Source organism: Gorilla gorilla, chromosome 10 (assembly GCF_029281585.2).
Source record: "Gorilla gorilla gorilla isolate KB3781 chromosome 10, NHGRI_mGorGor1-v2.1_pri, whole genome shotgun sequence".
Lineage (NCBI taxonomy): Eukaryota > Metazoa > Chordata > Mammalia > Primates > Hominidae > Gorilla > Gorilla gorilla.
Genome location: NC_073234.2, coordinates 119,532,325 through 119,554,700, shown reverse-complemented (window position 1 = coordinate 119,554,700; position 22,376 = coordinate 119,532,325). Strand labels below are relative to the sequence as shown.

The 22,376-nt window shown below is 39.1% G+C and overlaps 1 protein-coding gene across 8 annotated transcripts; it reads left to right on the top strand.

Moving 5' to 3' along the window:
- Window positions 1-20,242, top strand: NFYB (nuclear transcription factor Y subunit beta). Of its 8 annotated transcripts, none has more exons than XM_031001080.3 (9): window positions 50-181; window positions 2,787-2,871; window positions 6,485-6,569; window positions 9,804-9,897; window positions 12,075-12,205; window positions 14,800-14,997; window positions 16,912-16,993; window positions 17,752-17,831; window positions 18,453-20,242. In XM_031001080.3, exons 3-9 carry the CDS (start codon window positions 6,561-6,563, stop codon window positions 18,483-18,485), a joined length of 627 nt encoding a protein of 208 aa, XP_030856940.1. In that variant the 5' UTR covers window positions 50-181; window positions 2,787-2,871; window positions 6,485-6,560; the 3' UTR covers window positions 18,486-20,242. The 8 variants fall into 8 exon arrangements, 7 of the variants coding, with proteins under 7 accessions (XP_030856943.1, XP_030856940.1, XP_030856944.1 ...); XM_031001081.3 differs by lacking the exon at window positions 50-181 and adding an exon at window positions 283-946; XM_031001082.3 differs by lacking the exon at window positions 50-181 and adding an exon at window positions 283-977.
- Window positions 20,243-22,376: the final 2,134 nt, after the last annotated feature.

Below are 22,376 nucleotides of genomic sequence, written 5' to 3'. Positions count from 1 at the left end.
GGGCGGGCGCGCGGGCGGCGCGGAGGGAGGGTGTCGCGCCGAGGGAAGCGGCCCGCGGCGGAGGGAGGGGAGGCCGAGTCCTGGAAGCGGAGCTCCGCGCTGGGACTGGTTCCTTCGCAGCCATTTTCTGTCCAACCAAACAGCCGATTGGAGACGGGAGCCAACCAGGGCTGCATTGGAGGTTTGTGTCTCGCTTCGGCCAATGATCGCTCCTAAACCGACTCCACTTTAGCTCGAATGAAATGTCCGTCTCCTCCCGGCGCCGTCCCCGCCGCCAACGCCGCCGCGGCCGGGGGCACTCGCCTCCCGCCCTCCCGCGCGGGCCGAGGCCGGGGCCCGCGCCTGCGAGGCCGCTCCTGCAGCGGGCCGGGCCGGGGAGCGGGCGCGGGGCCGCGGCGCGCCTCTTTGTGCGCCGGGCTGAGGAGCGGCGGGACGCGGGCCAGGCCACCTCACCCTCGCCGCCGTTGAGCTCCGGGCCCGGGGCCGAGGAGGGGCCGCGGGGCTGCGTCGGGGCCCCCCTCTCGACGGCGTCCCGGGCCGGCTCCATTTTGTGCGGGGAGCCGGCCGAGGGGCGGGAGACGCGGCCCGGGCCCTGGCCCCGTAGCCCCGGCCGCGGCGCGAGTCCCCGGGGGCGCCCCCCTCCCGCCCGCGGGGCTGTGGCGGGGCCCGGCGCTTTGTCTGCCCGCACATCTCGGGGGCCGCGCGGCGGGTGGGAGGCAGGCGTTGGGCGCTGGGCCGGGGCGGCCGGGCGAGTCAGGGGATGCGCTCTGGGGGCGGCCTCCTGGCACTCGCAGGGCTGACAGGTCGCCGGGACCGGGCCGTGGGGCCAGGGCCACCCAGGCACCTGCGTGGGGAGGAAGGCATGGCTTTAGCTTCCCCGCAGCCTGGTTTGCGCGTAAAGAATGCAGCCATCTGGCGGCTTGCGGTCCCTGGACTTGCCCCGAAGGTGGGAAGGAAGCCCTTCGGATTGGACTAAGGTTTTAATCATTAGTGGTGGGAGGCGGGAGGATATGCAGGGCCTTAAGGAACGGTAGTCTTAGAGAACAAAGAATTACAGAGCACCCACAAATCGTAATCTCGCCCACAGCACTCTAACAGGATAATTTAAACAAGGTTAGGTAGCCTGCGACCTTTGAAAAAAATGGCATCCCACTAACCCGCATGGACCCCATAGTTGCGTGGTTCGTGCCACAAATCACTGGGGTGGTTTCATCTCTCTTAGTATGGAAACTAATCAGCAGCATAAAGTGATGAAAGCAAACGGATCAATATCAGTGGCACTAATCAGTGGGGATTTTATTTGTAAAGTATTGAAAGTTTAACCAAAATTCCTTAAAAGGCAAATTATTCCTTCCCTGCATTGCCCTTGTATCTTAATTTAAGGATTACTGTATATTGATGCAAAACTCTGGTTGTTGATGCCAAAGAATGGAGGGTGGAGGAAGGGACTGCTGCTTTTCTTGGATACAAATTTGCATTTCTTAAAACATTAAACAGATGTATGCATTCCCTTGAGCTTTTACATATATCAACCTGCCCTTAAGAAAATATATACCATATGAGGTGACAGTGTTTTTCTTTAATGTACTGAGTCTAAATATATACTGAATCAACTATTTGGGTGAGTGTGGTGTGGTATAACTCCCCTGCCCACACCCCCCTCCCCCATTCCAAGCAAAATACATAAATATAGCTACCATGTTTTAAGTGTTCTGAGGGCTTATTTTTTCAAAGACACTCTTTAAAAAATAACATTTCTCGTTACAAGGAAGGACTTTTCTGAGCAGTTTTGGGGTTAGAGGATACTATTAATATTTGAAAAGAAATTATAAATTACTTTTAATATTATAGCAAACGTCAAGCAGTTTTTGCTACCTGGACCCTTTTAGTGGCATTAAAAACTTTGAATTCAGTGGCTACAATTTTTTCTGCTATTTGCTAGATTTCATGCTTGGATGCGTATCAGTATATCTTCTCCCTTTAAAATTAACACTGAAAGGATGTGTTTTTGTTTTGGCATCCTACCCCTCCCCCATTTAATTGTTTCCTTTGAGAAAGAATGGAGCAAATGAGAAATGAAACTTGGAACACAGCAATTGATACTAATTTGTTCAGCTATTTATGCCTTACAGTGAGACTGAAGTGCTATTTCGATGCAATTTTAGTCAAAAATGGTGGTGCTTCAAAATTATAAATAAGGGTCTTGATTGTGTTGCTTTTTTGATATTTTCTCAGTGCAGAATGTATCTTCATTACAGTATAATCTGAGATTCTTAATTGAAAAGCATTATATTCTCAGATAATTTTTTCCTCCTCTTGAGCTATAGAATGCCTAAATGTCACTCTGAAACATTTAAGAAAACCATCACCAAAAAATTAGGTTGATAAGGGGTGTGTTTGCATCTTGAGTGTTAATGTTTTAAGTAATTTAGATGTATAATTTTTGGTCTCTTGCATATTATATAATTTGGTCCATATTTGGTGTATTGTAATGAATGTTATGATGAATATGGCTAAATTCAGAGTTATGTTGGAAAATCCATTTTCTCCTTTCCCCATGGAATTAACTTGTTTTTAAGTTCTCCAAAATAAATCTTTCAAGTCAACAAACATTTATTGGATGCCTTTTTATACTATTTTATACCATGTACTCCATTGATTAAGAATAGTAGTCAAAATTATACAAGCCCTCTTTAATTTTATGAGAAAAAAAGCCTATAAGTGATACATTTGATGTATTTTTACTACTGATAGATGTTAAGTCCTAATAGATGTTTATCTTTTAGGTTGAAATCACAAAGATTAGACACCTTTTTAGATAGGTGTTCTTCAGCACCACTGACAACACGGTTCTGACAGTATTCCATGACAGTAAGTATATTTTACCATTTTGGTTGTTAATTAGATTTGAATAGTAATTGGCTGGAAATAAAATTGTAACAGATTTATACTGGAGGTGCCTGGTAGAATGAATGCATTTCAAGTCTAGACAGACAGTACCTCTGCTCATTCCTGTTGCTTCCTTATTTTCAGCTTCTTGCATATATTATTTCCCATGGGTCCCTAAGTGCTGTTGAGGCTACAGGGTAGCCTGTCCCAGCTGTAAAGGGGCTGTCTGTTTAGCCAATTAATTGAATACTTAGGGGACAGTTATGCCCAGAATGGAAAATGCTAACTCTTAAGTGCAGTAGATATGGGAAGAAGAGAGGCATGGTGAGCCTGGGTACTTGAGAATGTCACAGAGGGATCCTGCAGACCTTGAACTAAGCCTTGAAATAGAGGGTGGGAGTGGATTGGTGAAGGGTGTCACCAAAAGCAAAAGCCTGATGGCAGGATGGGCAACTTAAGTTTAGGGGATCGGGAGTAGAGGTGCATGGTCCAGGGTAGATCTCAAAGGATAATGTAGGAAAGAGAAAGCACTTGTCCCCTCTGGATATTTAATTCTGGATGTGCTACTACATGTGTAACCTCGGGTGTGTTACAGCTTCTTTGAGCTGTGGTTGCTTCACTCCTAAAATGAAAGAAGTGCACTCAGTGATCCCTAAATAAAGCACATTCTAGCACAAAGATTTTTATTAACCATGAAGATAGAGAAGAGTAGGAAACAAGTTTGGTTAGGTTAAATGTGCGATCTGCTCATGTGAAGTCATGAAAATGAGGTTTGGATTTGACACAGGAAGCCTTTAGGAACCTTTGAGAATAGGTTCAAGAGTATAGAACTGGTGTTGTGGTGAGATTAGTCTTATAACAATATGTTAAGATGGGCTGGGTGGTAATCCAGTGGAAATAGGAAAGGGAAAGCATATCTAGGAGACATTTTTAAAGAGGTAATAGATGAGGTAGAGCTTGAAGGAGATGGAAGAACCTAAGATGATGCTGGTATATTTGGCTGGGCAGAGTGAAGGGCTGGTATTCTTCTTAGTAGAATTACAGTAGTGGAAAGGGAAATCTCCCTCCTTGCCCCCTTGCAGGGGATGGGGCAAGGTGAATTTCATTTCCCAATATCTTAAATTTGCAGTGATGAGATATTAGACATGCCCTACAGGCATGGGTTGCTTGAGTGGCAAGCAGGATATTGGTTGTAGATTTGGCATTTATGAGCATAGAAGTGATATTTAGTGAGTTCATTAAGAAAATAAGGGAAGAAAGAGAAGGATAACCTCGGGTGAAACAATTAGGGGGTGGGGAGGAAAGGATATTGCTTTGGAAATCAGAGTAGGAGAGAATTCCAAGCATAAATGTGTGGCGAGCAGTAGCCAGCACTACAAAGAACAGTCAAGTAGGATGAGGACAAGATCACTGGCAGCTTTTAAGAGTGGTTTCATTCTGGGTTGGGGTTAAAAAGTACATGTTCAGGAGTTTAAATAGGAATGAAGAGGTGTCTTAACAACTGTCAGGGCAAGAATGGTAGCTAGGCAAGGGTATATGGGGCAGAATTAAGATTTTATATATCTCTGTGTACTTCTGTATGCTTAATGAGGGAGACTAAGCATGTTTAAGGAAGAGTGAAGGAGCTGGTAAGGAGGATTGAAGATACATTATAGAAGAGGAATCTTTGTATTATTTCTTATCCTCAGATAGATAAAAGGAATGTAACCCAGAAAACAGGTAAAAGGGTAAATTAAGAGAGAGAAGAATCTCTGCCTGGAAGAATAATGAGAACCATATTTGAGGGGGCAATACTAAGATTACATTTGTCGAGTTCTTACTATGTATCTTGCACTTTGTTAGGTGCTTTTTATACAATAGCTTCCTCATAGCAACATCACTTTAAAAATGGGGAAGCTGAAAACACAAAGAGAGCTCATAAATGGGGAGCCAAGCTTCAAACCCACGAAATCGGTCCTAAGAGCCAGTGCTCCTCACCGTCGTCCAGGGTGCGCTTCTTAGCCATCTCACAAACACCGTCCTGGTTTGAGAAGCTAATTTCAGTGTTTTCAGTGTATAATCAGTAGCCTTAGAATGTAAAGGGGACAAATTAAAGAAGTAGGTGTAAAGACTGTATGAAAAACTACCAGGCAGGAATGCTGTAGAGAGTAGTTGGCATCTGAGGCCCTGGATTTCAGTCCCATTTACTGTGTCACCTCAGGCAAATCATTAGCCTCATGTACCTCAGTTTTCTCACCTGCGTCACAGGCTTGTGAACATTGCATGAGATATTTAGAAAGTGTTCAATAAATGTAAACATTAAAGAGGGCAGTATTTGTTTGTGGAAGAAATTATTAGCATAGTTTAAATACGGCTACATCAAAAAAATAAAGATTTATTAGCCCACTACCTGTTTATTTCAAATAGTATTTTCAAGAATAATTCTGTCAATTCAACTAAATAATGAGAATAGTCATTAAAATGAATTTATTGGGATTTAACCACTCTTTGTCCATATTTATCAGTTCCCTTGAGTCTAACGATTCATCACTGTCTGTGTCGCCTTGTCATTATCCTACATGCTGTGCTCTTCCAGCCTCATTACCTGGATGAAATCCAACACTTTCGCTTTTGTAGTCTCATATCAGGCCTTTCAAGTGTCACACTGGACATACTGGCACCACTGTAAACTCACGGTCATTAGCTTCAGCTAGGCTTACACTGTCCAGCACTCCCCTCCCTTCCTTTCCCATTCTCTGCGGTGACAGCTGTCTGTCTCTCCAGCTGCAAGAATCCCAGCATTATCCTTGGTCTTCCTGTATCTCTATCAGTCAGTCACCAAGTCACCTACTAAAAAGCTGTCTAGTTGTTCTGCTTCTCTTGATCTCCAGCGCTCTCACCCAGACCTGATGCTAAAATGATCATTATCTTGCCTGAAGTCATGCCCTGACTGCAGCATTGCAGTCCTCACTGGTCTTCTGTGCCTATTTGTGCTCCCCTCCAGGTCGGTTTCTGTACTGAACTATAGCCAGAGGGATTTTTTTTTTTTAAATGTGATTTATGCTCTTCTGCTTAAAACTCTTTGATTTCCTCTTGTCCACCGGACACTGCTTGATCTAGCCCCTCCTTAGCGCCTTCCAATCCACCAGTACTGTATTTCTTGGTTTTCTCTGCCTAGAACATTCGTTTCCCACCTTTCTTTTTGCCTGACTGATTTCTATTTATCTGTCAGTCTCATTTTCAATGTCATTTCCTAAGATAGCCTTTCTTGACCCCTCAGACTAGTGAGGTCCCTTTTGGAGTAAACTCACATAGCACATAACAAAACATCTTTGTTTTTCTTCGTACTTGGCACTAGCAATTACTTAATTATTTGTAATTATTTTAATAGCTATATATACCACTTACTGAGTATGCCCATTGTACTATGCTGTCTTCACATGGATTAGCTCCTAACCTGTACAGGAGCCTGGGAGGTTAAGTCTTGTTCTCATCCAGCTTGTTCAAGGTCTCATGGTAAGTGGCAGGGAATTCAAACTAGGTGATTCGATTCCAGAGCCTGTGTCCTGGAAGGACTAATAGGCTCTGTTCTCTACCCCTTCACCCTGCCTCCCAGGTTATGTAACATTTGTCCTGCAAGCTGAGGACAGAGACCTTGTCTGTTGTTGACAGCTACGTGACCAGCACATAGCATGGACCTGGTAAATACTAAGCGCTCACTCAGTAAATATTTGTTGGCTGGCTTACTGACAATCTACAGTCTGTTTTATAAGTTTTTATAGGATGTTTTAGACCTAGAAAAAACCTTTGGGATGCATCTAGCAAGTTTTTTTCCATCATTCTTATATATAGGCGAATGGCTGGCATATTCTAAGCATCAAAGATTAGGTTGACTTATTGAGTGAAAGGTACTAAGTGCCATAGAGCTTTAAAGAACAGAACATTTGTTTTTGAATTGCAGAAAGGATAAATCAGAAAGATTAAAGGAGGATAGAGAACACTGGGATTAAAGTCTGGGGCAGGATTTTAATGGTAGAAAGATAGAGGAAAGGAAGACAGAAGGCGTGAAATGATAGAAAGCTAAAACTTGCGGAACTGAAGACACATACAGTTAAGCAGATGATGTGCGGCTTCTCTTCAAAGGAGGGAGGATGAGATCGAATGTCTGTGGGGTACACTACGTGCCAAACACTGTCTTTAGCAGCTTTCTAGTCTTTATTTAATTCTGACAACTCTAGGAAATACTTTTATCTTCACTTTTAGAAGACTGAGGTTTAGTAAGGCTAATGCTGTTAGTCCAAATGATAATCATGTTGCTAATTCCAGTGCATGACAAGATAATATGATTTAAACTTTTTTCCTTTAATACTTTTGTTTGTGTTATATTTCTAAATTAATTCATCTCCCAGATCCGCTTGGTTATTTGAACAGTGTCTTGCTCATAGCCAATTTTAAAAGACTTAACGGTATCATGTAAACACTCATTCAGGAAAGAATTTCTGTTATTCTTCCCAACCCACCGCCTGCCCTCCCCACCCCCAACCAAAGTTTGTTTCCAATTGTAGGCTCTGAAACAACCACTTTGGTCCTGTCTCCTGCACCTTGATCTTCCTTAGGTTATTGTAAAAGCTAGTCAACTAACAGGTATCATAATTGACCATTCTTTTATGGCTATAAAAAAAAATCTATCATGTCTATTAAAGGATACTCTCCTAGTACGTTAGCATTTTAGGATCAAAATAGCATTTGATTTTCGGGCACTGTTTCACATTTATTTGTGTTAGTTTAAGATGGGGAGGGTGGTATTGTTATTTACATTTTATATGGAAATACATTTAATTGGCAGGGATGCTTATTTTCAGGGGATCAGTAGGAGAGTCAGAATCAGGTCACTGACTTTGTTGTTTACTTCTTAGAGGCTACTAAAAGTATCAAATAGGTACCCTATGTTCACAGATTATTAAAGGTCTGTAAATTCTATTTTCTACCCCCTTACAACAACTATATAAATTATAGAAGTGTGTGTCTATCTACAGTTATATTAGGCATCACAGTCAACAGATGCATGAAAGAAATGCTGTGTTATTGAAGACCTGGAAACTAGCCCAGTATTTTAATATTAAATAAAAATTCAACAGAGATGGAGAAGACATGTGTTATACAAGGACTAAAATTTTGCAATTAATAACATTAAGTTTATACTGGGTCCTGGGCCTTAATGAAGGGTCAAATTTCTTTGTTCAGCCTGAAAGTATGTATGAATTACACTTGATTTTTGCTATACTTTTTATTCAGATAATGCATTTAACATTTTTTCACTCACAGATATCTTATTTTGAGTAGTAGTATTTGCAAAACAGAAAGCCTTCTAGGATCTGCCATGTTGGTGAAATTGAATGGAGCCAGTTCAGGGCTTATGATTTACTTTTTTCCAGACTTTCCCTCTTGGAATTCTTTTAGCTCTCAGCAAAATTAATTAAGCAGGCTTTTTTTAAAATAGGAATTTTAACTCTTATTCTTGTCTGTGCAGGTAATTTTCCTATCTTTATACATAGATCTTCCTGACCCCTCCTCCTGACCCCACTCTGTCACTGAGGCTGGAGTGCAGTGGTGTGATCACAGCTCACTGCAGCCTCAACCTCCTAGGCTCAAGTGATCTTCCCACCTCAGCCTCTCAAGTAGTTAGGACTACAGGCACATGCCACAACGCCTGGCTAATTTCTTAATTTTTGTTTTGTTTTAGAGACAGGGTCTCACGGTGTTGCCCAGGCTGATCTTGAACTTCTGGGCCCAAGTGATCCTCCCACCTCGGCTTCCCAAAGTTCTGGGATTACAGGCATGAGCCACACCTGGCCCTGATTTGGCAGGGGGAGAGAAAATTAACCTTTGACTAGAATCAGGAGTTTATGGGTTCATTCAAAACATGGGTGTACTTTTGGCTTGCCTGGTTACAGAATTGTGCAGAGAATCCACATGCTTCTTATACCAAGTAACAGTTTGAACGGAGACATTGTCTATTTTGGAACTTCTATGAGAAAGCAAAGAAAGTTCGCAGCAGGAGCAAAAGGAAAATCAGGGTTTAGCAGGAGAGCTGGAAGTGATGGATACAGGTGAATTCCAGTTGATGACTTAAGCTGATTTTTTTTTTAAGAGACAGGTTCTCACTACATTGACCAGGCTGGTCTGGAACTCTTGAGCTCAAGCAGTCCTCCTGCTTCAGCTTCTGAGCAGTTGGGGCTACAGGTACATGACACTGTGTACAGCTTTACTAAGCTGATCATCATTCCAGGGATAAATTAGGTTGTAAGTCAGGGTTGCCTGTGGTACTATATTTGAAGATTATGCACTTAAAAAGAAAGAGGCATATGCTTTAGATTCATTTCCTTGTCGCTATTGGCCTTATGCTTATATCACTTATGGAAGATGGATAGGGAAATCTTGAATCGTGGACAAATTGTGGGAAAGTTTCCAAATCAAGAAATATAGGCTGGTTGCGGTGGCTGATGCCTGTAATCTCAGCATTTTGGGAGGCTGAGGTAGGTGGGTTGCTTGAGCCCAGGAGTTCCAGACCAGCCTGGGCAACATAGCAAAACCCTGTCTCTACTAAAAATACAAAAAAATTGGCCAGGCGTGGTGGTGCATGCCTGTAGTCCAGCTTCTCAGGAGGCTGAGGTGGGAGGATTGCTTCAGCCTGGGAGGTGGATTCTGCAGTGAGCTGTGATCACGCCACTGCACTCCAGCCTGGGCCACAGAGTAAGACCCTGTCTCAAAAAAATAATTAATTTTTTAAAAAAGAAATATAAATTCTCTTTTAGTAAGCTTAAGGCTATGAAAAGTATAATTGACCCATCATCCTGTGACAGTTTATAAGTGTTGAATCTGTTACGTTTGTTAGTACTTTGAAAAGTATTGAAAAACTGTTTTTCTCCTCATAGATGGATGGTGACAGTTCTACAACAGATGCTTCTCAACTAGGAATCTCTGCAGACTATATTGGAGGAAGTCATTATGTTATACAGCCTCATGATGGTAAGCAAGCCACAATTAGAACCAAATTCTCAAGTTGAAGCAAGTTAGAAAGTGGACATTTCATTAATATGGTGTTCTAGGTTACTTTTGTCTTTATAGGAAAATTTACAATCTTGTGTTACGGTTCAATGAGAAAGTCTAAAAAGGCGTACCATGCTATTTTTATTAGAAATAGTCTTCAAAAGAATGAGTCCTTGAAAAGACTTTTACTATAAAAATACACCTTGTCTAAAATCTGTACAGTTTCTTTTAAAATTTGTTATCGACTTCCTGTTTAAATGTTAAATAAGAAATTTATAATCAATTGATAGGGTAACTAAAATAATTATTTAGAGGGTGAGTTAAATTTCTAGCTATTATATTTCTTGCACTTATGATTTATTTTTGGTTTTCATTCAATATTAACTTTGAACTATGTCAGGTATTAGAATGGTAGTGTTGGCTCAGTGTGGTGCTCACACCTATAATCCCAGCAGTTTGGGAGGGCAAGGTGGGCAGATCACTTGAGCTCAGGAGTTCGAGACCAGCCTGGGCAACATGGTGAAACCCCACCTCTACAAAAAAATTAAAAAATTAGCTGTGCTTGGTGGCATGTACCTGTAGTCCCAGCTACTTAGGGGGCTGGGGGCTGAGGTGGGAGGATTGCTTGAATCCGGGAGGTAGAGGCTTCAGTGAGCCATGTTTGTACCACTGCACACTCCAGCCTGGGTGATAAAGTGCAAAGTGAGACCCTGTCTCCAAAAAAAAAAAAGAAAGGCAGTGTTATGTTGGCCTATCAGAAATAATTTACTTTTGTGGCATTTTGGTTTGTAAAAAAAAAAAATTTTTTTATTTTTTTATTTTTTATTTTTTTTGAGATGGAGTCTTGCTCTGTCGCCCAGGCTGGAGTGCAGTGGCACAATCTTGGCTCACTGCAACCTCCGCCTCCTGGGTTCAAGCAATTCTCCTGCCTCAGCCTGCCCGTTAGCTGAGATCACAGGCGCCCACCACCACGCCCAGCTAATTTTTTTTTAGTAGAGACAGGGTTTCGCTGTGTTGGTCAGGCTGGTCTCAAACTCGTGACCTCAGATGATCTGCCTGCTTCGGCCTCCCAAAGTGCTGGGATTATAGTCATGAGCCACCACGCCTGGCCTGATTTGTAAAATTTTTAAAAATTGAGATATATTTTTAGAAGAAACTTGCCAGAGGGATTAATTTCATCCTGAAACGGATATTCAAATAAATTAATTCTGATAACATCATTTTAAACACATGAAAACGTAAATTGAATCAACTTAAGTGCCTTGCCTCCTTACTTAGTACGTATGAAGAGTGGGCAGTTTACTTACAGGATACTGCATTTAGTTATAAAAGGATGTTATTGGTACTGCGCAAGCTTCAGTTATAGCTAAATTTATATAATTTGAAAAGTCCCTTTTTGTATGAACAGTTGGATCACTGCTATAGCTTTGTTCAAAAACTAGTTACATTAGTAAGCCAACTGGATCAGTAATAATCAAGTCCAGTTTTTCCATTCTTTAAAGAATTTTGTATAAACTTTATACAGACAAGACAACTTTATATCAACTTTAAAAGTTTTATATAGACTTTTACATAAATGAGTTTATATAAACTTGGGTTTGGAGAAACATACAACCTCTTAATCTAGCAGTATTGAAGGAGCCATAGGTTACGGTCTGTAAGTTTTATAGCTAAGTCATATAATAAATATGTATGAGTACCTACTCTGTGGAAGGTGCTATACCAAGCTGTAGGAAACACAAAGCTGATTCGTGACATTAAGTAGCAAAAATCTAATAGGAGAAATGAGGAATAATAAAAATTCTAAAAATGTGTGAGAGAAAAGGCATAGAGAAGCACTTATATTTTATGAAAGAAAAGATCATTTTTGAAGGTGGTATGGAGATGTTATTTGAGATTTTTGGAGAATGGGCAAGTAGGATTTTAGCAGGTATATTTGAGGATAAAAAGTGTTCTAGGCAGTGAGTCTGAAATTAATAAAAAAAAAGTTCAGTTCTGGCTCTGTAAAAATTATGAAGAGACTTGCTATCCTAATCCCTAAATAATGGTTAAGAGGTGAACCAGAATGATTTTATTCTGGATCACTTTGGTAGTTTTTTCTGTCTTGAAATAGAAATAATAAGAAGCTTTAAACCTAAATATTTTTATTTCTTTAGATACTGAGGACAGCATGAATGATCATGAAGACACAAATGGTTCAAAAGAAAGTTTCAGAGAACAAGATATATATCTTCCAATAGCAAACGTGGCTAGGATAATGAAAAATGCCATACCTCAAACGGGAAAGGTAACGTAGAGGAGAAATTTAACTAGGTTTTTTCAAGGGAAACATGAAACTACATGAATTCATAGGTCGTGGGTACAGTTAGCTGTTGATTTCAATCATTCAGGCTTTCAGCAAATCAAATATTTCTTTCATGTCTGCATACACAGTTACTGAACAGTGTCCCATTTTCAATTCTGTCATGTCCCTAAATGTTCTCCTCTCTCCCACTTATTGGAGGCAGATAAAATAGAATTTAGACTGTTTTTTTTTTGTTTTTGTTTTTTGTTTTTTTGGGGGACAGAGTTTCACTCTTGTTGGCCAGGCTGGAGTGCAATGGTACAATCTCCGCTCACTGCAACCTCTGCCTCCCAGGTTCAAGCAATTCTCCTGCCTCAGCCTCCCGAGTAGCTGGGATTACAGGCATGCACCACCATGCCCAGCTAATTTTCTATTTTTAGTAGAAATGGGGTTTCTCCATGTTGGTCAGGCTGGTCTTGAACTCTCGACCTCAGGTGACACATCCGCCTTGGCCTACCAAAGTGCTGGGATTATAGACATGAGCCACTGTGCCTGGCCCGACTGTTTTAAAAAATAGGTACGTTGTCAGAACTATCAGGTTTGGGTGTATGAAGCTGTAACTTTTTTTTTTTTTTTTGAGACGGAGTTTCGCTCTTGTTGCCCAGGCTGGAGTGCAATGGCGTGATCTCGTCTCATTGCAACCTCCACCTCCCAGGTTCAAGCGATTCTCCTGCCTCAGCCTCCCCTGGTAGCTGGGATTACAGGCATGAGCCACTGTGCCCGGCCTGAAGCTGTAACTTCTATAATGTTGCAGTAAATTTAGGTCGTATTGGTCTGATATAGGTGTAATAAGAATTTTCCAAAACAAATCCTGGTATTTGGAAACAGCTATTTTTACATAATTATAGATACTAAGATACATTTAAATTGATATTTTTTTTTTCTTAAGTAGTTTTGTCTTCTTAGAACTTTTAAAACTCATTGTCATTGCTCATCACTTGGTCTGAATTAAAATTCACACGTTTTATATCATTTTCTATTGGTAATTTTTCTGTCATTTTATAGTTTAAAAAGACTTATGGAAGTAATAAAGCTTACAAATAAATATGCTATTAAAATACATCACTAAGCCTAGAACTTACAGTTTGAGAATTTTGTCCTTATGTTTTAAGGAAAAAAAAGCACAAATGCTGATTATTGCTTACATAGGCTATGTATGACCAGCTATGCCGCTGGTCAGTACCATAGCCACAAGCCATGTGCTCAGGAGCACCTGAAATGTGGCTGGTCTGAATGGAGATGTGTTGTAAATTTGAAACACCAGATTTTGAAGACTTAGTATGAAGAAAAGAATTAAAATTTCTCATTTAAAAATTGATTCCATGTTTAAATGGTAAGAATTTAGCTATATTGGGTTAAATTAAATATATTAAAATTAATTTTATTTTTTTATATGGCTACTAGAGAATCTCAACTGACATATGTGGCTCACATTATATTATCTTGCTTGACTGCATTTGTGCAGTTCTTGTTTACTTTCTCCAGTATGGAAAATAGGCATGGCGGTGAAAGACAGTGTGTTTCGGCAGGGAGTTTGAGTGGTATTGCTGTTACAAGTGGCTTTGCAATTGCTTGATTAATCCATTGGAGTTTCATTTTTAGACCCCAGACCCTTAAGGGAAAAATTGTTTTTATAATGAAGTGGCAGATGTGTGCTTCTTTAGGCAGGGTTTTTAGTAAACTCAAAACCTATATCTGACACTGTGTATCCCAAATAATAAAAAAGTCAAAGTCACTGTATGTTATTATTTCTCTCTTTTCCAAGCCTTATGTGAATTCAGTTTTTTAGTTCCTGTTTTGCTTTTTGTTTTCTGGTGTCTTTATTCATGGAAATGCTAGGGCAGAGAAGTGGTACCTAAGTCGCCCACAAAATATGCATGGTGGAATGGATTTTCCAGGGGCACTGGGTTAGTAAGAGTTTTCATCCTCTGTGGGGTGGTAGGAACATCCAGTGATTGCTGTTTTATATCTTTTTAAAATTTTTTTAATTTTTTTTTTTGAGACGGAGTCTCGCTCTTTTTGCCCAGGCTGGAGTACAGTGGCTCAACCTCGGCTCACTGCAACCTCCGCCTCCTGGGTTCAAGCAATTCTCCTGCCTCATCCTCCTGAGTAGCAGCAATTACAGGCACCTGCCACCACGCCCAGCTAATTTTTTGTACTTTTAGTAGAGATGGGGTTTCGCCATGTTGGCCAGGCTGGTCCTGAACTCCTGACCTCAGGTGATCCGCCCGCCTCGGCCTCCCAAAGTGCTGGGATTACAGGCGTGAGTCACCCTGCCCGGCACTCTTTTACATCTAAATTAGATTTGTTTCTGTAAATAGTTGTCAGGGCTTCTCTCACTTGTATTTGAGCTTTTATTCTGACTCTGAGGTGTGGACTTTTGATAGCACACATTGTGTTAATGTTATAACATATATTTAAGAGATTAAATAGTCATAAAGTGAAGATGTGTTCTTCTGAATAGGCTTTCATTTTTGTAGGTTGTTAGGAAGGTGATGGTTATAGTTTCTGTAATTTACCTATGATTTTCTCTTCAGATTGCAAAAGATGCCAAAGAATGTGTTCAAGAATGTGTAAGTGAGTTCATCAGTTTTATAACATCTGAAGCAAGTGAAAGGTGCCATCAAGAGAAACGGAAAACAATCAATGGAGAAGATATTCTCTTTGCTATGTCTACTTTAGGCTTTGACAGTTATGTGGAACCTCTGAAATTATACCTTCAGAAATTCAGAGAGGTAAATAAAATGTCTCCCATTGTGCTTTTTTTTTTCTTCTTTTTTTTTTTTGAGATGGAGTATCGCTGTGTTGCCCAGGCTGGAGTACAGTGGCGAGATCTCGGCTCACTGCAACCTCTGCCTCCTGGGTTCAAGCAACTCTCCTGCCTCAGCCTCCTGAGTAGCTGGGATTACAGGCGCGCACCACCATGCCTGGCTAAGTTTTGTATTTTTAGTAGAGACGGGGGTTTCACCATGTTGGCCAGGCTGGTCTCAAACTCCTGACCTCAGGTGATCCACCTGCCTCGGCCTCCCAAAGTGCTGGGATTACAGGTGTGAGCCACCATGCCCGGCCCCCATTGTGCTTTTAAGAAAATAAGAGACATTATTTATTTTAACTTTGTAAATGTATTACTTGTTTTAAAATTTCATTTTGTAGTAAATTATGTAACATTTCTCAGAAGTATTTAATTGCTTATATCAGCAGTCCTCAACATTTTTGGCACCAGGGACCTGTTTTGTGGAAAGCAATTTTTCCATGCTCTGGGGTCAGGGGAGGGGTGCGAGGGGTAGATGGCTTCAGGATGAAACTGTTCCACCTCAGATCATCAGGCATTAGTTAGATTCTCATAAGGAACGCACAGCCTAGATCCCTTGCATGCGCAGTTCACAATAGGGTTCCAGCGCCTATGAGAATCTCACGTGGCCGCTGATCTAACCGAAGGTGGAGCTCAGGTGGTAATGCTGGATTACCAGACCCTCACCTCCTGCTGTGTGGCTGGGTTCTTAACAGGCCACGGACACTCATCAGTCTGCAGCCTGGGGGTTGGGGATCACTGACTTATATTATAGTACTTAAATAGAAAGTCCTTTCTTTTTCCCTTTGTTTATTACTAACTATAGCATAGTTATATAATGATTTAAGGGCACAGACTTTGTATTCAGACTACCAGGAGGCTGAATCCCAGCTCTGCCACATGCAAATTCTGTGGCCTTGGACAGATTATTTAATTACTTTAGGCCTTGGTTTCCTCATCTGTAAAATGAGGCTAATAGTACCTATATCATAGAATTATTGATAGTACTAAATAATGTTCAGTGCTCATTAATGTTACTTCTTGCTGCTGTTGTTAATTTAAAAGAAGTAGCATTAAAAGTAGTAAGGTTGGAGTCTTTTAGATAATAAAAAGAGGAAGGTATAATCATATGTCTTTCTTATTATTGATTGAATTTTTCTATACTTCTTAGGTTTATCTTTGCCTGTAGGAATGGATTTTGTGAAAAGCAGTTGAGTTCAGCATATTTATTTCCACATGCCAGCTTAGGTGTCAGATTCACATTACTTTCAAAATATATTCTTAATATTTTTAGTGTTTGAATCCCATTAAATTAGTGATATTTGCATGGAATAATTGAAGTAGGAAAAGAATGTGTAAATTCCTGACATTATTTTTACAGATCTTCAGTATCCTAGGAACCTAGAAGTATTTGGCCAAATTAATTTAGGAATTTTTAACTCTCAGCTTGCTACAGTACTGCCCAGTTGGTTGAGAGACATATATATACTTAAGTGATCACTTGGATCATTTGTAGATTTATAAGCTCAATATTGGTGGTGTTTTGCAGACTTTTTCATCTGTAAGTAGAGTTCTCTTACCCCTTTGATATGATGTGGAATTAGAATAATTTATTTTTATCTGTAAATACTTTGCTTTCTAGGTCATTACTAACTCTGTCTTGTTAATGATTACAGCTTATATTAAAAGTTAGCCTTTTGAAAGCCTTCTTCATATGTAATTAACCAGAAGTGTTAATAAATACTCTGCTTAGAGTTTGTAATAATAGAAGCTCGTAATTTTAGGCAATAAGTAAGCATTTGCATTTGGAAGACAATTTCATTTGAATATCAGTGACTTTTTTTTTTTCCTTCCTCAGGCTATGAAAGGAGAAAAGGGAATTGGTGGAGCAGTCACAGCTACAGATGGACTAAGTGAAGAGCTTACAGAGGAGGCATTTAGTAAGCATTGTTATAATACAAGTCATGTAGATTGTTAGCAATGATTCATACTAAGTATCTAATGGTATTTTTGGAATGTCAGCAGTGGATATTTTGACAAAGCACTATTTTAAATAGTTCTTATCAGTTCATGCCCTTTTATTTGAAGTCAGTGAGTGATAAGTGTAGAAAAGTTTAATTCTGTAGACATTATAACCTTTCACTGATAGTTCTGACTGAGTTCCGTAGCCCCTAGTTTTTGGTGAAGATTCATATGAGATAGGAATATTAAGGAAATGTAGTTTGTAATATAAAATCTTATGATTTAAATAAATTTGAACTCAGTTTTTTAAAATTGAGTATCATGTTGTCATATTGGTGAAATAAAAGGGCTATGTTGAGTAAATTTCTCATTATATATATTTCTCATATGTAAACTATATGCTGCTCAGTTATATGTTGCTCCTAGCCAAACCTCATGGTGTAGTGTAGTTTAATCATGAATCAGAAACTTCATCCAGTCTGTCTACAGATTTGTACACATGGGCAGTTAGCTAAGGTACATGTTAGAGATAGGAAAACTGAAAAACGCAATATAAAATAATGTGGTTTTTAGGGAACATTTTTTAAAATGGAAAATTGGAGGATTTATTATTTTGTCCAAGACTACATCATTGATACGGGGCACAATTGTAATGAGACATTAATGGTACAACCTTAAGATACAACCCAAGAAAGTAGATATAGTTCGTTTCCCTCTTTAATTTTTTTTCTTTTAGCTAACCAGTTACCAGCTGGCTTAATAACCACAGACGGTCAACAACAAAATGTTATGGTTTACACAACATCATATCAACAGGTACAGTCCTTTGTATTTTAAATGCTTAAAAAATTTGATTGTATCGACAGGGCCCCATGGCTCATGCCTGTAATCCCAGCACCTTGGGAGGCCGAGGTGGGTGGATCACCTGAGGTCAGGAGTTCAAGACCAGCCTGGCCAACATGGTGAAACCCTGTCTCTACTGAAAATACAAAAATTAGCTGGGCGTCATGGCAGGTACCTGTAATCCCCTCTACTTGGAGGCTGAGGCAGGAGAATCGCTTGAACCCTGGAGGTGGAGGTTGCAGTGAGCTGAGATCACACCACTGCACTCCAGCCTGGGCAATAGAGTGAGACTCTGTCTCAAAAAAATTTTTTTTTGATTATATCTATTGATATAGTTAATTTCAACATGCTATTAAGGACCTGATAAAGAAGGTTATTAAAATTGTGTTTTCTCAATGTAGATAACAGTATATAGTGTTCTCTTAATAGTTAAAAATAAGCATATGTTCATATTTGCATAGATTTCTAGAAAGATACACAAGAAATGGGAATTAGACTTGTTATTGGCTTTTTATTCACTGAATTTTTATAATATGCATATGATACTTTTAATCTCCTTTTTAATTCTGCTCAATTTAAATTTTCTAATCTTAGATTTCTGGTGTTCAACAAATTCAGTTTTCATGATCTGAAGAAATGATGGAATGGGGAGTGTAGAGAAATGAGAGTCTGTATGATTCTGGAACAGAGACATCAGAAGGAAAGACTGGTGAAAAGATGTATCTTTGTATATTAATAGCTGTAATGTAGCTTCCTGATGCTTGACTAATTGAGGTGTTAATTCTGACTTGAGAATCTTTTTCATGAATGATTTTAAAGAAAAATTTGGATTTTAAAGGTATTAAAATATTTTTGTTTTGTACGAGAGTTTGTTGCTCTGTATGACTCCTGTATGCATTGTATATTGCAATTTATTACTGTCAGAGATTTGTAGACAGTTTCTTATTTTCATATTGAATCATGTTACTTTTGTAATTCAAGTAAGCAGCTGGGTTAATTCATGATGTTTGCCCTTTTAATAAAATATAAGGGTAGAGTTCATTTTGAATGCAAGTTGCCTTTATTATAAATTTGAGTTTGTCTTGGTTATACCTTGCATGATAACCTAGCTAGATTTCTAGCATTTGCTGTATTTATTAAAATTATTATTTTTTTGGTAAAACATTAATAGTTTAAGCAGCATCATTTTTTTAAAAAATGTAATTGAATAAGTGTGAATGCAGAAGCAAATATTGTCTGCCCTGTTAAACTTGGTGCCCATTAACAGTGTTTACACTGTTCATCGTGCCTGTTAATGTAGTTTTAGTTATTGGAGCTTTTTTAAGACTAGATTTGGTTTTGAGTTACATTTTTAAGAATGTGGGAATACATTTAAGTTTAATGTAGTCCTAGTGCTCTTGAAATGGTGCCCCTTTCATTTGGTACATGATTTTTTTTCAAATCGTATCCTCTTACAGAAGAGGAGTTTTATAGTCTGATGGTAAATGTCTTCATTTTACCTTTTTAATTGAAATGTCAAGTTTCCTGTTACACTACGGAAACCAAGAAACATCAGACATCATTGCGTGTACAGACCTTTTGCATGGGTGAGTGAATGAAATGGAGAACAGAGTGAGTGCTGTGAACGGTGTGAAATAGAAGCCAACTTCTAGTATGCTGTCTTCATCTCTGCAATAAACTAAACGTAAATAATGTAACTTTGTATAATTTAGTAGTATGTACTTGGATTGTTTCTTTTTGAAAAGTGAAGATTTGTATTTTCTCATCTATTCTTTTTGGTGTTAACTTGAGGGATTTCTTTTTTAAGTTTTTAATATCAAAAATTGCTATTGTATAGTTTGCCTAAAAGGAAGTTGGAGTGAATATCATCTTTGAAGGACACTCAGATTTATAAGGTGGAAGCAATTTCCCAGATATAGGCTGAACAGAAACATTTACTTTGCCAGAAGGAGCCTTTAGGAGTATATGTGGGCTAATGAGAGGTTAATAATGTCCTCATCTCCTACTCTCCATTTAAAAAACAAACTTCATTGTAGTAAATTCAAATAGGAAAAAATGGGGGAGAAGTTAAGCAAAATCAACAATCATCCTACTATGTTGAAAGAACCAATGTTAATATTTTGATAAATATCATTTGTCCTTTTACTTTGCTAAATATGTATATTTTTATAAAAATGGGCTCATATTGTGCATACCGTTTTGTAACCTGCTTTTTTCACTTAACAATATATTGGGAACATCTTTTCCAGGTCATGCATAGTCTTCTGCATCATTTTTATTGGTTTATTATTCTGCTGTATGACTCAATCATAATTTATTTAATCTTCTATTGGATATTTTGACTGTTTACATCTTTTCACAGTTATAAACAGCACTTCACTGAATCCCATGTACATCCATGACTGTTTTCTTAAATTCTTAGAATTGCTGGGTTACCAAATATGCAAAATTTTAAGGCTTTTGATACTTCGTTATGAGTGTATTTCTGAGATATTTTCCACTTGATCCAAGCAGTGTGTCACTATATAACTGATAAAAGCACTTGGTCTTTGATTATCAGATACTGTCTCTAAAATTATTTTAAAGATTAACATTTGTTCAAGTAGAGAATGAAGATAAAAAAGGAATTTGAGGCCAGCTATGGGGTATCTCATGCCTATAATCCCAGCACTTTGGGAGGCCAAGGCAGGCAGATCACTTTGAGGTCAGGAGTTTGAGACCAGCCTGGCCAACATGGAGAACCCCCCATCTCTACAAAAAATACAAAAATTAGCAGGGTGTGGTGGTGCACACCTGTAGTCCCTTACTCTCTGGTGGCTGAGGCATTATTCCTTGAACCTGGGAGGCAGAGCCTAAAGTGAGCCGAGATCGCGCCACTGCACTCCAGCCTGGGTGACACAGCAAGACTCTTGTCTCAAAACAAACAAACAAACAGGAATTTGAGTAAATTTTAAATTAGTATATACTACAACAAATTTCCAAACTTCATAATTTGCTAGTAGTGCTAACTAAAATTTTATACCAGGTAAAATCAGGTCACCTTTTTTTTGTATTGACTTCATTGTTGGACTTCATACTCTGATGGGAAAGAAAATGGACATTCTGAATGTGTCAGGTGCATAATATCCTAATTTATGCTTGTCAGAGCTGGGGTCTGTGTCTTCCTTGGCCCATGTTGCATTTAACTGAATGTCATGTTTTCTCCTCTGGAACTTCTTATATATGCAAGCTCCCATGTTAACCTATCATAAAAATGTTTTTTATAATTTTGTAAACATTGCTTTCTTGAGTATCTAAGAGAGAAATGGGTTTCCGTGAGTGAGTTCCAGGTAGAAGAAGGGGACTTAGGTAGCTTCTATCTTAGATAGCTTCTATCTATCCCCTCACTACCTCACCCTGATGGAGATGCTTTAAAATCCTCTTGAGTCCAATGAGGATTGTTTTTTAAATGCTGCCTTCCAAATGTCACATACTTAGATATGACAGTGTTTGAAGCTATTTGTATTTTTTTCCCCTCCTACACTGTATTATGTGTGCAGTGTTTTTCTTTCTTCAAAAACATGCCTTATTGCCTGTTTTCTGGGTTGCCTTAGTGAGTTAAAGGAGTACCAATTAACTTTAATAATTCTAATTGAATATAGTTATGAGGGCCCAATTAAAAGGACTTCTTCTACAGCAGTAGAAATTAGGCATGAAAAGTGGAAAGAATAGTTTCTCCCATTTGCTAAGAATGAAATCTTGCAATGCAAGATTTTTAAAAAATATTTTCTCTTAAGGAAAATTGTTATTTTATCAACAATATAAACAAGATGATGTTTGTTGCTTTATGTGATAAAATACACTTTAAGTCATTCAAATAAGTAATAATTAGGCAGCTTCTTAGAGGGCTTCAAAAGAAAAGTGATACTGGGTGAAATCTATTTTACTAGTCTATTTTAAATGTATTTTTTGGTTTCCCTGAATTAGGCAGCTGATAAATTAATTTACATAAGTTAATAATTTGTATATATTGACCTTAAACTCCTATTAAGTCATATAATGTGCTTGTGAGTAAAAAATGGAACTCTAACTTTGTTTTTTAAGGAACTATACTACACTGCCTGAAAAATATTCAGTTTTAATTTATGTTTTCTTTTAGAGCTAGAAATGTTACTTCACCAAGTTTAGCTCTCTCTTGACTGGGGAGCTCCAGTCACCCCTGATCTCGTCTAGGCTCCTTATGCCAAGTTCTTTGCCTCCCCCACCCACCTGCCATGACCTTAAACACATAGACTTCCCTCTGCCTAGCTAAGTCCCATTCATTCTTCAGGTCTTAACTTCATCAGAAAAGGTCCTCAAACATTTGTAAAACCTTTGTACTAATCACCAAAAACAGAAAACAGCACCACCCAAAACTGAGGAGATGTGTAATACAGCCTTTTACACTGGCTGCTGTACAACCCCTTAGCAATTTGTTTCAAGACTGCTGCTTTTTGTACCTGATTTTAAGGATTTGTGAAACCATAAGGCAGAATCCCT